General features: G+C 36.6%; 1 protein-coding gene across 7 annotated transcripts in view; it reads left to right on the forward strand.

Moving 5' to 3' along the window:
- PHKA1 (phosphorylase kinase regulatory subunit alpha 1) overlaps positions 1–17127 on the forward strand; it is a 323836-nt gene that overhangs the window by 133759 nt on the left and 172950 nt on the right. For all 7 annotated transcript variants that reach the window (XM_077146161.1, XM_077146162.1, XM_077146159.1 and 4 more), the window contains 2 exons: positions 10219–10314; positions 11050–11157. In XM_077146161.1, coding sequence (XP_077002276.1) covers positions 10219–10314; positions 11050–11157 — 204 coding nt within the window. The remainder of the gene's footprint in view (positions 1–10218; positions 10315–11049; positions 11158–17127) is intronic.

The following is a 17127-nucleotide window of genomic DNA, read 5'->3' on the forward strand; positions in this document are numbered from 1 at the left end:
TAAGGTTGATGGACCCTTAATGAGGCTGACAAAAAGAAGAGAGAGTATGCAAATAAATAAAATCAGAAATGGAAGAGGAGGCATAACCACTGACCTCACAGAAATAAAGGAAATAATTAGAGGATACTATGAACAAATTTATGCTAATAAAATTGACAATGTAGATGAAATGGAAAACTTCCTAGAAAGGCATGAACAACCAACATTGACTCAAGAAGAAACAGACGACCTCAACAAACGAATCACAAGTAGAGAAATTGAATCAGCCTTTAAGAAGCTCCCCAAAAAGAAAAGTCCACGACCAGATGGCTTCACATGTGAATTCTACCAAACATTCAAGAAAGAATTTAGTACCAATCCTGATCAAACTCTTCAAAAAACAATTGAAGTGGAGGGAAAGCTAACTCATTCTATGAAGCCAACATCAACCTCATACCAAAGCCAGACCAAGACATTACAAAAAAAGAAAACTACAGACCAATCTCTCCAATGAATATAGATGCAAAAATCCTGGAATGAGCTGAGACTTAGCATCAAGGGATTGAGAAAACCCTTAGAATGAGCTGAGACCCAGCATCAGGGGATTGAGAAAACCTTCTCAACCCAAAGGGGGGAGAGTGAAATGAGACAAAATAAAGTGTGAGTGGCTGGGAGATTCCAAACACAGTCAAAAGGTTATCCTTGAGGTTATTCTTACACATTAAATAGATATCACCTTGTTAGTCAAGATTTAGTGGAGAGGCTATAGGGAACTGCCTGAAAATGTGAAGCTGTGTTCCAGTAGCCATGTTTCTTGAAGATGATTGTATAATGATATAGCTTTCACAATGTTACTGTGTGATTGTGAAAACCTTGTGTCTGATGCTCCTTTTATCTACCTTATCAACAGATAAGTAAAACATATGGAATAAGGATGAATAATAGGGGAAACAAATGTTACAATAAATTTAGATTGAAATGCTGGTGATGGGTGAGGGTGAGGGGTGTAGGGTATGGTATGTACAAATTTTTTCTGTTGTCTTTTTATTTCTTTTTCTGAATAGATTCAAATGTTCCAAGAAATGATCACAATGATGAATATGCAACTATGTGATGATATTGTGAATTACTGATTATACATGTAGAACAGAATGATCAAAAGTTACGAATGTTTTTGTTTGTTTGGTGTTTTTTGGTATTTAAAAAATTTTTTTTAAATTTTTTTAATTAAAAAAAATTTTTTTTAAAAAGTTGAGGAATGAAATGAACAAAATCAGAAATGAGTTGAAGGTCAATACCACAGACACTGAAGAAATTTAAAAAAAATGAGGATACTATGAACAACCATACACCAACAAACTAGACAACTTAGATGATATGGACAAATTCATGGAAACACATGAAAAAGCTACACTGACTCAAGAATAAATAGAAGAGCTCTGCAAACCAATCACAAGTAAAGAGATTCAAACTGTCATCAAAAATCTCACTACAAGGAAAAGCCAAGGGCCAAATGGTTTTACAGGGGAATTTTATCAAACATTCCAAAAAGAACTAATACCAATCTTGCTCAAACTTCTTCAAAAAATTGAGGAAAAAAAGAACTGAAAAATAAATTATATGGGAATGAAGTTAAATACAGATGCAAATGACTAATACACAGAAAACTGCATGAAATTGCTAAAAGAAATAGATCTCAATAGGTGGAAAGACATTCACTGCTCATGGATAGAAAGGTTAAATGTAGTTATGATGCAAATTTTATGCAAATTGATCTCTAGATTCAACACAATACCAATAAAAATTCCGACAACCTGCTTTGAAGACTTGGAAAAGCTAGTTATCAGATTAATCTGAAAGGAAAAGAGACATCAAATAGCTAAAAGCATCCTAAAAAGATAGAGTGATGTGGGAGGATTAACACTCCCTGATTTTAAAACTTATTATAAAGCCACAGTGGTTATAACAGCATGGTACTGGCATAAAGATAGAGGTATTGACCAGTGGAATCAAGTCAAAAGTGCAGAAATAGACCACCAAATCTTTAGTTAACTGATCTTCGACAAGGCCCCCAAATCCACTGAACAGGGACAAAATAGTCTTTTCAATAAATGGGCATGGGAGAACTGGATATCAATAGCAAGAAGAATGAAAGAGGACTGTTACCTTATACACTTTGAAAAATAAATTGAAATTGTATCAAACACCTTAATATAAGAACCAGTACCAAAAAGCTCCTAGGAGATGTAGGGGAATATCTTGAAGACCTACTAATGGGACATACCTTCCTAAACTTTACAGCAAAAACACAAGTAGCAACAACAACAAAAATAGATAAATAGGAGCTCCTCAAAATCAAACGTTTTTGTGCCTCAAGAGACTTTGCCAAAAAGGTGAACAGGCAGTCACTTCAGTGTGAGAAAATATTTGGAAATCACACATTGGATTATGGTTTGATATTGTGTATACAAAAAGAAATCATACAACTCAAAAACAGGAGAACCAGTAACCCAATTATAAGGTGAGCTAAAGACATCACTAGACATTTTTCTGCAGAGCAAATACAGATGACTAAAGATCACATGAAGAGATGCTCATTCTCATTAGGTATAAAGGAAATGCAGGTCAAGACTTCAGTGAAGGGCGGGCTACGGTGGCTCAGTGGCAAGAATGCTTGCCTGCCATGCCAGAGGACCCGGGTTCGATTCCCGGTGCCTGCCCATGTAAAAAAAAAAAAAAAAAAAGAAAAGAAAAGAAAAAAAGACTTCAGTGAAATACTACCTCACACCTATAAGAATGGCTGATATTAAACAAAGAAGAAACTACAAATCTTGGACATGATGTGGTAAATTTAGGACATGTATGCCCTGCTGTTGGTAATGTATAATGGTACAACGGCTATGGAAGACAGTCTGTTGTTTCCTCAGACAACTAAATATCAAATTGCCCTATGACCTGGCAATACCCCTACTAGGTGTATATACCTAGAAGAGCTTAAAGTGGTGATATAAACAGAGATTTCTACCCCGATGTTCATAGCAGCTTAATTCATTATCATCAAAATATGGAAACAATCAAATTGGCCATTAACAGATGAGTAGATTAACAAAATGTGGTAGATATACACATTATGGAATATTATGCAGCAGTAAGATGAAATGATATCCTGAACCACATGATAAGGTGGATGAGCCTTGAAGACATAATGCTAAGTGAAATAAACCAGACACAAAAGGATCGATACTGTTTGATTCCACCTTTATGACCATGTAAGGGGAAAAGCAGAGGCTTATAATACAGAACATAGGGGTCCTAGGGGTCCTAGCGATACATACATGCCTGAGAGTGGTGAACAATTAGCTAATAACATTGAACTTAATTGTCAAGGAATAGATAGAAGTGAAGGCAGTTCACTAGTGTGTCTATAAGTAATATTGCCATATTGAAAGTGAACATGTTTGAAAGGAGTTGTATAGACTCAATGTCCCACTGATTAACACTACAAATATAAATAAGTTCTAACATGAACTACTGGAAAGCTATGAATCTTGTACAAAGTATGTATAATTTCGTGGTATGAGGGAAATGCTATTGCACACTATGGGCTATGTTTAACAGGGAAATATCAACAATACCATAGCAATACCATAGGTATTTGAGGGAGCGGCAAGAGTTAGGGGGAGGTTTTGATTTTCTATTTGGTGAGGCTGTGTTTATTGGCTATCTTTCTCTTGGGAACCATGAAATTATTTAAAATTGAGAGCGTTGATTGACTGTTGACCTTGGATGTTCTACATGAATCCCAGTAGATGAAGATGGCTGAAAGATGCACTGACTGAGAAGTACATTTTTGAATGATGGTATATACATATGATTGAACATTGTGCTGCTACAGAAAGAAACAAAGTTGTGAGGCCTACAATGATGTGAATGAACCTACGGGACATTTGGTGAGGTCAAATAAGTCAGAAAGAAAAGAGAAATTATTGTATGATCTCATTTAGAAAATACTTATAAGAAAACTGGGACTTGATTGTAAGCTTTTATAACAGTCACATTTAGTTTGTACTGGTAATTGTTATTTCTGTACTTTCAGAGGTTGTGTTATATATGTTGTTCTAGTTTGCTAGCTGCCAGAATGCAACACACCAGAGACAGATGAGCTTTTAATAAAAGGGGATTTATTTCATTAGTTCTTCAGAGGAAAGGCAGCTAACTTTCATCTGAGGTTCTTTCTTATGTGGGAAGGCACAGGGCGATCTCTGCTGGCCTTCTCTCCAGGCCTCTGGGTTCCACCAACTTTCCCCAGGGTGATTTCTTTCTGCACCTCCAAAGTCCTGGGCTGAGCTGCGAGTGCTGAGATGAGGTATGCTGAGCTGCTTGGGCTGTGCTACGTTGAGTCTCTCATTTAAGCACCAGCCAATTAACTCAAAGATCATTCATTGCAGGAGGCGCGCCTCTTAGCCAACTGCAGATGTAATGAGCAACAGATGAGGTTCACGTACCATTAGTTCATGTCCACAGCAATAGAACTAGGGACGTTCACCTGGTCAAGTTGACAGCTGAATCTAACTACCACATATGTATAACCTAGTATTTAGATATTAATTAGTCTACCAGTTTAGGATTAAGGTAATTCAGAATACAGGGGTAAGGAAGACATTGTCTTTGTTTTAGAACTTCACTTACTCTTACAGACAAAAGGAACAAAGATTTATTTTGTTCAGAACCTACATTTTCTGTAGCACCTAATCCAGCTCAACCCGCCTGGATAAATCTTGCAAGAACTACTCCAAACACAGGGAGCCCAGAATAAGAATGAGATCCTTTAATTCTAAATAACTTAATGTAATGCCTTGATACACTCCAGAGTATATTAAGTAGATAATAAAAAAATGGCAAAGTCCCTTGAGGGATGGGAGAAAAAATATAGAACTATTAAACTTTACCACCGGAGAAACCCCTGATACAGTGTCAAACATTAGGGACACCCAAATCAATAGTCCAAGCCTTTAATCTTTAGGCTTGCTCTTGTGAAGCCTATGTATGTAGCAGAGAAGCTTAGCCTACCTATAGGTATGCCTAAGAGTCACCTCCAGAGAACCTCTTTTGCTGTTCAGATGTGACCTCTGTAAGCCCAACTCTGCAAGTGAAACCACTGCCCTCCCCCTACGTGGGACGTGACATCCAGGAATGAAAGTCTCCCCGACAGCATGGGAGATGACTCCCAGGGATGAGCCTGGCCCTGGCACTGTGTGCTCAATCATCCCATCCTGACCAAAAGGGTGAAAAGAAGCATAACAAATAAGCTATCAGTGGCTGAGAGAGTTAATATAGTCGAGAGGCTACTCTCTATGCCTCTGTTATGCAAGCTTCAGTTAGACATTGCTACTTATCATAACCTGCCACATCCCAAGCAATATCATTTCTGCCATTCTGAAAGAATACCTAGGGCATTGTACAAGATTCTAAAAATGTTCCATGTACTGGAATAATTTTCTAGAAACCTACAACTTCCAGATGAGTACCTGGACCAGATAAGTCCTGAAATGCAGAAGGATCAGCCTCTTAAAACATCAATTAGTTCCATCCCCCATCCCATATTATTGAGAGCCCATTCTACCATGAAAAAGTTGGAATGGGCATAGCCCAAATATCCCTAAAGACTGGGAAAAAGATCAAAAGTAATGGTAGAGTTATACAGAGAGGGTAGTGTTTAACAAATGAGTATGATTGTTGAATCATTATATTAATATTTCTTTAGTCTCCAGTACCTTATAGCAGCTAGAAGTCAAAACCTAAAATTGTGGAATTGTAACCCATGCCAAACTCTGAAATCTGTGGTACAGCTAATTGTTGTGATGTACTTTGAAATTTATTGCTTTTTTGTATTTATGTTATTTTTCATAAAAAAGGAAAATGAGGAGGATAACAGAGATGATAGGATTTAACAAATGAGTATGACTGCTGAATCATTATATTGATATTTCTTTTGTTCTCCAGTGTTTTCGAGCAGGTAGAAGAAAAATGTAAAATCACAAAACTGTAACCCATACCCAACTTTAAAATCTGTTCTATAATTACTTGTTAAAATGTACTTGGAAATTTATTGCTTTTTCGTATATATTACATTTCACAATTTAAAAAAAAGTTTAAAAAATAGGCAACCATTTTGGAAGAAGCTTTATAGCAACCAGACTGACAGAGCCAACAGAATGAACAGAACCCCAGTGAAGCCATTGCAGAGCCTGAAAAGAAAGCTAGCAGATGTTGCCATGTGCCTTTCCAGCTGAGAGAGAATCCCTGAACATTAGCCTTCTTGAACCAAGGTATCTTTCCCTTGATGCCTTACTTTCGACATTTTCACAGCCTTTGAAGTATAAACTTGCACTTAGTAAATTCCCCTTTTTAAAAGCCATTCCAGTTCTGGTATATTGCATTCTGGCACCTTTTGTAAACTAAAACAAGTGGGGTCACATCTCCATGAAAATAATCTAGTGAAAACATCCCACCCACCGTAAGTCTGCACCTGCAGAATTGGATTAAAAGAGCATGGCTTTTCTGGGATGCATAACAGTTTCAAACCTGCACAGTAGGACAATATTGCAAATACACTGAACGAAGATGAATGTGAATATGGTTGAGGGGGGCTAGGGGCATGTATGATACCAGAAAGAAAGTTAAAAGATAAAGAGTGGGAATGTAAAACCTAGTGAAACCTAGAGTGAACAATGATGGTGATTAAATGTACAAATATCAGAACACTTTTACACTTGAGTGAGAACAAATGAATGTTAACTTTACAAGGTGTTAAAAATGGGATGGGGGCGGGCCACGGTGGCTCAGCAGGCAAGAATGCTCTCCTGCCATGCCAGAGGACCTGGGTTCAATTCCTGGTACCTGCCCATGTAAAAAATAAAAAAAATTTAAAAAAAAGGGATACTATATGGAAAAAATACGATCAATGCAAACTAGAGCCTGTAGTTAATAGTTAAATTGGAATATGCTTCCAGTAAATGTTAACAAGGTCAACACACCAAAGCTAAATGTCAATAAGATAGCCATAAAAGGGAGATGTATGGGATTCTTTGTGTTGGTGTCAGTGTTTCTCCTTATTTTATTTCATCTTTTAATCTTTTGTTTTCTTTTTCTTCCTCTTCTTCTTTCATTGTGGAAGGAATGGAAATGTCCTCATCTAGATTATGCAGTGAATGCATAACCAAGAGATTATACTGGGGACCATGGATTGTTTACTTAGGATGGATTATATGATGTATATTAGGGTTCTCTAGAGAAACAGAACCAAGAGGAGATATCTATAAATATAAGATTTATAAAAGTGTCTCACGAACTCAGGAGAATGCAAGAGTCCAAAATCCATAGGGCAGGCTGTGAGGCTGGCAACTCCAATGAGGTGTCTTGACGAACTCCACAGGAGAGGCTTTCTGGCTGAAGTCACAGTGAAAATTCTCTCTTCTCCCTTAAAATCTTAAATGCATTATCTCAAATCCAACTATTTGGGTTACCTCATTTTCAGAAGACACCCCTTAATTGATTGTGGATTTAATAAGCCACAGCTACAGTCAGCTGACTAATGGTTTAATAAACCAGACTTCTGATTTTTCAACCAGCTACGAAATGTCTTTGCAGTAATGGTTAGGCCAGTGTATGTCTGACCAGACTGCTGGGCATGTCACTGGGCCAAGTTGACAGCAAAACCTAACTATCATGTGATATGTAACTAAAACTGTTTATCAAATAAACAGAAAGGTACAACTGTTGGGGAAAATGTGGAGAGAAGGATGTATTATTCCCTATTCAGTATTGGTGGAGAAGTAGAATGGTGCAGCTGGTCTTCAAGGCAGTGTGGTGGTTCCACAGGAGGCTAAGTACACGATTGCTATATGATCCTACAACCCTGTTATTAGGTATATACTTGGAAGAACTGGAAGAGGAACATGAATGGTGATTGGTACATGGGTGTTTATGGCAGCAGTATTCACAATTTGCAATGGATGGAGGTTGTCTAAGGGTACATCAAGTGATGGATGAAAGGACAAATTATGGTCTATACATACAATGGAATGTTGAGCAGCTGCAAGAAGGAATGAAGTTGTGAAGCACGGAACTAGGTGAATGGACCTTGAGGACTATATCTTGAGTGAAATAAACCAGAAATGAAAAGGTAGACATTATAATGTGTCACTAATATGGACTAACTCTAATGTGCAAACCCTGAGAATTGAATCTGAGAGCGTACGTTATCAGGGACAGTCTTATTGTAACGTTTCCTAGAGTGTAAGCTCTAACAGCAGTCATATCTGTTCCTGAGTTGTAGTGGTTTTTTCTAAATTCTGAGATGTTGATCTCAGAATCAGTTTCTGGTCAGTTCCTGGAACTTTGTGTATCTGTGTAACACCTGAGACTCAGAGCTAGAGTTCTGCAACTCTGAAAGTCAGCATCACCCCATAAAGCAACTGTTTAAAAAGCTGAAAAGGAGATCAGACTTCATTTAGATATATGAATGAATCAGATCTTGTTAGGACTAAGGTAAATCAACCTAAAGGGTAAAGAACTTGTTTTAAAACTTCAACTTCTGAGTGAGACCAAATGAAGAGATGTTTATTTGGTGCAAAATTTATATTTTTGGTAGCCCACTATCTAATCTAACTTGTGTATCTATTTATTCGAACACTATAAATATGTGGAACCTTGAATACGGTGTGAGATCTTGTTGATTCTACAGGGTAGTGTGATGCCCTGACACACCCCAGAGTGATTTGGCCAGAGAGTAAAGTATTTGTAAAGCCCCCTTGGGGGACTGGGGTAAAATGTGGAAATTTTAAACTTCCCCATCTGGGGAATTTCAGATACCCTCAGAAGCAGTGGGAACTAACAATTTAATAGGTCAAGTCCTCAATCTTGGGGCTTGCCCTTATGAAACTTATTTCTGCAGAGAAGCTAAGCCTACTTATAATTATGCACAAGAGTCACCACCAGAGAACCACTTTTTTGCTCAAGTGTGGCCTCTCTCTAAGCCAACTCAGCAAAGTAAACTCCCTGCCCTACCCCATATGTGGGACATGACTCCCAGGAGTGTAAACATTTTTGGCAATTTGGGACATGACTCCCAGGGATGAGCCTGGACCTGGCATCAAAGGGATTGAGAAAGCCTTCTTGACCAAAAGAGATAAGTGCAAGGAAACAATATAAAATTTCAGTGTTTGGGAGATTTCAAATGAAGTCAAGAGATCATTCTGGAGGTTATTCTTTTGAAGTATTAGGTATCCTTTTTTAGTTTTTAATGGGTTAGAATAGCAAGAAGGAAATACCTGAAAACAGTAATCCAGTAGCCTTGATTCTTGAAGACATTTGTATATCTATAGAGCTTTTACAGTGTGACCATGTGATTGCGAAAACCTTGTGGCTGACACTCCCTTTATTCAGTGTTTGGACACGTGTAAAAAAATAAGATAAAAAAAGAAAAAGAAAGAATAGGGGATATAAGAGGCATGGAATGTTTTTCTTTGTTTGTTTGTTTTTGTTTTTCTTGCATGGGCAGGCACCTGGTATCGAACCTGGGTCTCTGGCATGGCAAGCGAGAATTCTGCCACTGAGCCACAATTGTACTGCGTGGCATGGAATGTTTTATGTGTTCTTTTTCACTTTTATTTTTATTTTTATTCGTATAAGTATTTTGGGAAATAATGAAAATGTTCAAAACTTGTGGTGATGAATGCACAACTATATGATGATACTTTCTTTGAACCACTGATTGTACACTTTGGATGATTATTTGGTATACGAATATACTGGAATAAAATTTCATTAAAGAAGGAAAGCAAACAAACAAAATCCAATTCATCCTAAAGTCAAGAAGGTACCCTTGGGGTAGTACATAGTGTGCTTTGGAGGCAGGCTGATCTGGGCTAAAGTCTGGACTCAAACACATACTTAATATGTGATCTTCTAGAAGTTCATAACTTCTTTGAGCACTAATTTTCCCGAAAAAGGCAATGATTACACATACTTCCCAGGATGTTTACTAAAATTAAATGCGGTAAAGTGTAAACTCCTCATACAGCATTTGTCCTATAAGAAGCATTTAATAGCTGCTATTTCCTTTTCCTTTCCCTTGTATTAGATGAATAAGGTCTTTTGCGATAGAATTTTCTTTGGCTAAAACCTTACCTATATCCTCAAAAGAACTATCTGTGTTTTCTTTCTTTTTATCTGCAGGTTCAAGAGTATAGAGAGGCTCTTGAAGCAGTCCTCATCAAGGGAAAAAATGGAGTTCTACTTTTGCCAGAGCTGTACAGTGTCCCTCCTGACAAGGCAAGTTTGACACTGCCATAAAACGTGGCTAAGAGAAGAGGAACAACACCTCAATAGGATTGCCTCATTTGAGCGAAATAATTTTCAGTCTTCTGATTTTAATAATATTGTAAAAGTTTGTCTTTCAGTGTAGGACAACAGAAATATGATTTTTTTTCATTTAAAAATAAAATTTTAAAGCAATCTGAATGATGGCAGTGGTGCAAGCCAAGAATAAAACCACTCCCTAAGGTTGAGAATAATGTGGGTATCAGTAGACAGAACTAGAATGTTGTTCTTTCTGTACAAGCTCTTAAGGTATGGGATTCCCACTTTGAGGGTAGTAATCTGGGATTGTTTAAATGTATCAGGCTTGGAAAGTGAAGTATGACCTGTGTTCATTGCAAATTGCCGCTAAGGAGTACTGTGGTTTCTTAGCTGCATCACCTGAGAGCTTATTAGAAATGCAGACTTCAGGCCGCATCACCTGAGAGCTTATTAGAAATGCAGACTTCAGGCCGCATCCTGGATCTGCTCCATTAAAATCCACATTTTAAAAAGATCATCAGTTGATTTATATGTACATTACAGTTTGATAAGCACTTCCCTACTATAGTTATAGTGCTTGACTTTTTGGTGCATTGCTTATGTGACTATTTTATAGGGTAAAAATCTGAATCCTGACTCAACCTTTTTATTGTCTTATATTTTAAACATTCTGTTTCCCCTTAAATGACCTCTTCACAATTCTTTTAGGTTGATGAAGAATATCAGAATCCTCACACAGTGGATCGAGTCCCGATGGGCAAATTGCCTCACATGTGGGGTCAGTCCCTATACATCTTAGGAAGTTTGATGGCAGAGGTAAGCGGAAATTTCAAGGTTTTCCCACTTATTATTAAACTATTTATATATGTGTGTGTGTATATATTTTTTTACCACCAAGGAATTTATTTGGAGGCATTTTGATTTCATACTGTTTTATCATATTGCTGGTTAGTCCATTCTTCATCTGAACTGATTGACTTCCATTTGCTAATATATTCAATTGGACTGTAAACTCTTCATCCACTAGAAACCAGGCTTTCCCATTTCCCCAGTGACTATCCCAGTATCTGGCATAAGAAAAATATTTTCAATAAATAATGAATTTATTTTATTGCTTTTAGCTCCAGAGATTATGTATGTTCGTTACAATTATTATTATTACTATCTTAAAATTTTTACCTCTGCTCCCTTTTTTATAAAACGTTTTTTACTGTTAAGTGTAAAATATACAAAGAAAAGAAACCAAAAGCAATGCTTTTCAAATTACACTTCAACAACTAGTTATAGAACAGATTTCAGAATTTTTGTGGGTTACACTTCCACTATTTCAGATTTTTCCTTCTAGCTACTCTAGAACACTGGTGGCTAGAAGAAATTTTTTCTTTTTTTGTGTGAAAAATAACATATATACAAAAGAGCAATAAATTTCAAAGCGTATCACAACAATTAGTTGTACAACAGATAGCTGAGTTTGCTATGGGTTGCAATTCCACAATTTTAGGTTTTTACTTCTAGCTGTACTAAGATGCTTGTGACTAAAAGAAATATCATTATACCTATTCCGCACTCATATTCATTTGTTAAACCCTACCTTCTCTGTATAACTCCACCATGATCTTTGATCTTTCTACTAACCTTTAGGGATATTTCAGCTATGCCCATTTTAACATTTTCATGTTGGAAGGAGCTGTCGATAATATGGGATGGGGAATGGAACTAGTTGATGTTCTGGAGAGGCTGACCCTTCTGTGTTTTAGGACATATCTGGACCAGGAACCTATTTGGAGCTTGTAGGTTTCTGGAAAGTTACCCTAGTGTACGGAACCTTTGTAAAATCTCATATGTTGCCCTAGGAATTCTTTAGGATTGGCAGGAATGGTTTTGGTTCAGCTTTGGCAAGTTATAGTAGATAGCAATGTCTAACTGCAGCCTGTGTAAAAGTGACCTCCAGAGTAATCTCTTGACTCTATTTGAATTCTCTCAGCCACTGATACCTTATTTATTACAAAAGTTACCACCCACAATTGGGTGGGTCCGATCTCCATGGAAACAATCATAAAGATCCCTCCCAGCAATACTTTTTTTACATTTTTTAAGATTTATTTTATTAACTAAACATACCAACATACAAACACGTTCTTACATATGATCATTCCATTCTGCACATATAATCAGTAATTCATAAATAATGTCATCACATAGTTGTATATTCATCATCATGAGCATTTCCTAGAACATTTGCATCAATTCAGAAAAAAAAATAAAAAGAAAACAGAAAAAAATTCATCCATACCATACCCCTTACCCCTCCCTTTCATTGATCACTAGCATTTCAATCTACTAAATTTATTTTAACATTTGTTCCTCCTATTATTTATTTATTTTTAATTCATATGTTTTACTCACTTGTCCATAAAGTAGATAAAAGAAGCATCAGACACAAGGTTTTCTCAATCACACAATCACATTGCGAGAGCTATATCATTATACAATCATATTCAAGAAACATGGCTACTGGAACACAGCTCTACACTTTCAGACAGTTCCCTCCAGCCTCTCTGTTATGCTTTAATGAAAAAGGTGATATCTATTTGATGCATAAGAATAATGTCCAGGATAACCTCTAGACTCTGTTTGGAATCTCTCAGGCATTGACAATTTATTTAGTCTCATTTCTCTCTTCCCCCTTTCGATTAAGAAGGTTTTCTCAATCCCTTGGTGCTGAGTCCCAGCTCATTCTAGGATTTTTGTCCCATGCTGCCAGGAAGGTCCATACCCCTGGGAGTCATGTCCCATGTACAGAGGGAGAGGGCAGTGAGTTTGCTTGCCATGTTGGCTCAGAGAGAGAGGCCACATCTGAGCAACAAAAGAGGTTCTTTTGGGGGTGACTCTTAGACCTAATTTTAAGTAGGCTTAACTTATCGTTAGTGGGGTTAAGTTTTATATGAACAAACCCCAAGATTGGGGCTCAGCCTATTGCTTTCATTGTCCCCATTGCTTGTGAGAATATCAAGAACTCTCTACTTGGGGAAGTTGAATTTTCCCCCTTTCTCACCATTTCCCCAAGGGGACTTTGCAAATACTTTTTTATTCACTGTTCAAATCACTCTGGGATTTATCGGGGCATCACTCTGGACAAACCTACAAAATCTCATGCCCTACTCAAGGTTCCATCTACTTATGGTGTTCAATTAAGCTATCCGCATAAGTTATATTAGGAAATGCACTAGTCAAAATATAAATTTTGTACCAAATAAACATTTTTTGCTTTAGTCTCACACATAAGTTAAAGTTTTAAAATATGAGTTAGTATCTATTTTGAACACCCTGCAGTATTGACATTCCTTTGTTCTTTCTCATGCAAAAAGATTTTTAAATTTATATATTTAGTCACTATCATTATACACTCCTTGCATTCCTTGATTATACCAACTGTCTTTATCATATATATTTCCTTCTGATTTCATTTGTGCCCCCAGGCCTCCTCCCTCTATCATTCTCACATTCAGCTTCATTTAGTGTTCTAACATTATTGTATTAGAGTTTGATAGTATTGTGCTATCCAATTCTGAATTTTTACAATCTGTCCCATTGCATGATCTGTTTCCCTTCAGTTCCAACTACCCTATTTCTATTTCCTGATGATCTCTGTTCTTAACTGAAATTCTCCAAGTTCATTTATTAATGTTAGTTCATATCAGTGAGACCATACAGTATTTGTCCTTTTGTTTCTGGCTAATCTCACTCAGCATAGTGTCCTTAAGGTCGATCCATGTTGTACATACTTCATAACTTTATTCAACTTACAGCTGCATAATATTATGCAACTTACAGCTGCATAATATTCCATCATATGTATATACCACAGCTTGTTTAGCCACTCATCTGTTGATGGACATTTTGGCTGTTTCCATCTCTTGGCAATTGTAAACAATGCTGCTATAAACATTGGTGTGCTGATGTCCATTTGTGTCTTTGCCCTCATGTCCTCTGAGTAGAAACCTAGTAATGGTATTGCCAGGGTCATATGACAATGCTATACTTAGCTTCATGAGGAACCGCCAAACTACCTTCCACAGTGGTTGTACCATTTGACATTCCCACCAACAGTGGATAAGTGTGCTTCTTTCTCCACATCCTCTCCAGCACTTATTGTTTTCTGTTTTATTGATAATGGCCATTCTGGTGGGGGTGAAATGATATCTCATCGTGGTTTTGATTTGCATTTCCCTAATAGCCAAGGAAGTTGAGCATCTTTTCAGGTGCCTTTTGGCCATTTGTATTTCCTCTTCTGAGAAGTGTCTGTTCAAGTCTTTTGCCTATTTTGTAATTGGGTTGTCTGTCTTCTTGTTGTTGAGTTGAATAATCTCTTTATATATGCTGGATACTAGATATTTTTCTGATATATCATTTCCAAATATTTTCTCCTACAAATAATTGTGTAGGTTGTCTTTTCACTTCCTTAACAAAGTACTTTGATGCACAGAAGTGTTTAATTTTGAGGAGTTCCCATTTCTTTCTTTCTTTCTTCAATGCTCTTGCTTTGGGTGTAAGGTCTAAGAAACTGCTTCCTATTATAAGATTTATAAGATATTTCCCTGCATTTCTTCTAACAGTTTTATGATCTTAGATCTAATGTTTAAGTGTTTGATCCATTTTGAGTTAATTTTTGTATAGAGTGTGAGATATGGATCCTCTTTCATTCTTTTGCACGTGGATGTCCAGTTCTCTAGGCAGCATTTATTGAAGAGACTATTCTGTCCCAAGTGAGTTGGCTTGACTGCCTTATCAAAGATCAGTTGTCCATAGATGGGAGATGGTCTAATTGTGAGCACTCTATTCTATTCCATTGGTCACTATATCTGTCTTTATGCCAGTACCATGCTATTTTGATCACTGCAGCTTTGTAATATACCTTAAAGTCAGGTAGCATGAGACTTCTGACTACATTTTTCTTTCTCAGGATATTTTTAGCCATTTGGGGCACCCTGCCCTTCCAGATAAATGTCGTTATTGGTTTTTCTATTTCTGAAAAGTAAGTTGTTGGGATTTTAATTGGTATTGCATTGAATCTGTAAATCAATTTAGGTAGGTTTGACATCTTTACTATATTTAGTCTTCCAGTCCATGAACATGGTATGCTGGTCCATTTATTTAGGTCTTCTGTGATTTCTTTTTAACAATTTCTTGGAGATTTCTTTGGATAGATCTTTTGTTACTTTAGTTAAATTTATTCCTAAATATTTTATTCTTTTGGTGCAATTGTAAGTTGAATTTTTTTCTTGATTTCCCTCTCAGATTTTTCATTACTAGTGTATAGAAACACTATACATTTCTGAGTTTGATCCCGTAACCTGCCACTTTGCTATACTCATTTATTAGCTCTAGTAGTTTTGCTGTGGATTTTTCGACATATAATATCATATCATCTGCAAACAGTGAGAGTTTCACTTCTTCCTTTCCAATTTTGATGCCTTGTATTTCTTTTTCTTATCAATTGCTCTGGTTAGAACTTCCAACACAATGTTGACTTACAATGGTGATAGTGGACATCTTTGTCTTGTTCCTGATCTTAGGGGAAAAGTTTTCAGTTTTCTCCATTGTGGATGATATTAGTGTTGGTTTTTCATATATTCCCTTTATCATGTTGAGGAAGTTCCCTTCTATTCCTATCCTTTGAAGTGTTTTCAACAGGAAAGAATGTTGAATCTTGTCAAATGCCTTTTCTGCATCAATCAAGATGATCATGTGGTTTTTCTGCTTTGATTTGGTGATATGGTGTATTACATTCATTGATTTTCTTATGTTGACCATCCTTGCATACCTGGAATGAATCCTACTTGGTCATGGTGTCTAATTCTTTTAATGTGCTGCTAGATTCGATTTGCAAAAATTTTGTTGAGGATTTTTTCATCTATATTCATTAGAGAAATTGGTCTGTAGTTTTCTTTTTTTGTAATATTTTTGTCTGTCTTTGGCATGAGGGTGATGTTGGCTTCATAGAATGAATTAGGTAGCTTTCCCTCCTCTTCATTTTTTTGAAGAGTTTGAGCAGGATTGGTACTAATTCTTTCTGGAATGTTTGGTAGAATTCACATGTGAAGCTGTCTGGTCTTGGACTTTTCTTTTTGGCGAGCTTCTTAATGACTGATTCAATTTCTTTACTTGTGGTTCGTTTGTTGAGGTCATCTGTTTCTTCTTGAGTCAATGTTGGTTGTTCATGCCGTTCTAGGAAGTTTTCCATTTCATGTACATTGTCAATTTTATTAGCATAAATTTGTTTAAAGTATCCTCTCATTACTTCCTTTATGTCTGTGAGGTCAGTGGTTATGCCTCCTCTTCCATTTCTGATTTGCATACTCTCTCTTCTTCTTTTTGTCAGCCTAACTAAAGGTTCATCAACCTTACTGATTTTCTCCTAGAACCAACTTCTGGTTTTGTTGATTTTCTCAATTGTTTTCATGTCCTCAATTTCATTTATTTCTGCTCTAATCTTCATTATTTCTTTCCTTTTGCTTGCTTTGGGGTTAGTTTGCTGTTCTTTCTCTAGTTCTTCCAATTGGACAGTTAATTCCCCGATTTTTGCTCTTTCTTCTTTTTTGATATAAGCATTTAGAGCAATAAATTTCCCTCTTAGCACTGCCTTTACTGCATCCCATAACTTTAGATATGTTGTGTTTTCATTTTCATTTTCCTCGAGATATTTACTGATTTCTCTTTTAATTTCTTCTATGACCCACGGGTTGTTTAAGAGTGTGTTGTTGAGCCTCCACATATTTGTGAATT

This window comes from Tamandua tetradactyla, chromosome X, assembly GCF_023851605.1.
Source record: "Tamandua tetradactyla isolate mTamTet1 chromosome X, mTamTet1.pri, whole genome shotgun sequence".
Classification (NCBI taxonomy): Eukaryota; Metazoa; Chordata; class Mammalia; order Pilosa; family Myrmecophagidae; genus Tamandua; species Tamandua tetradactyla.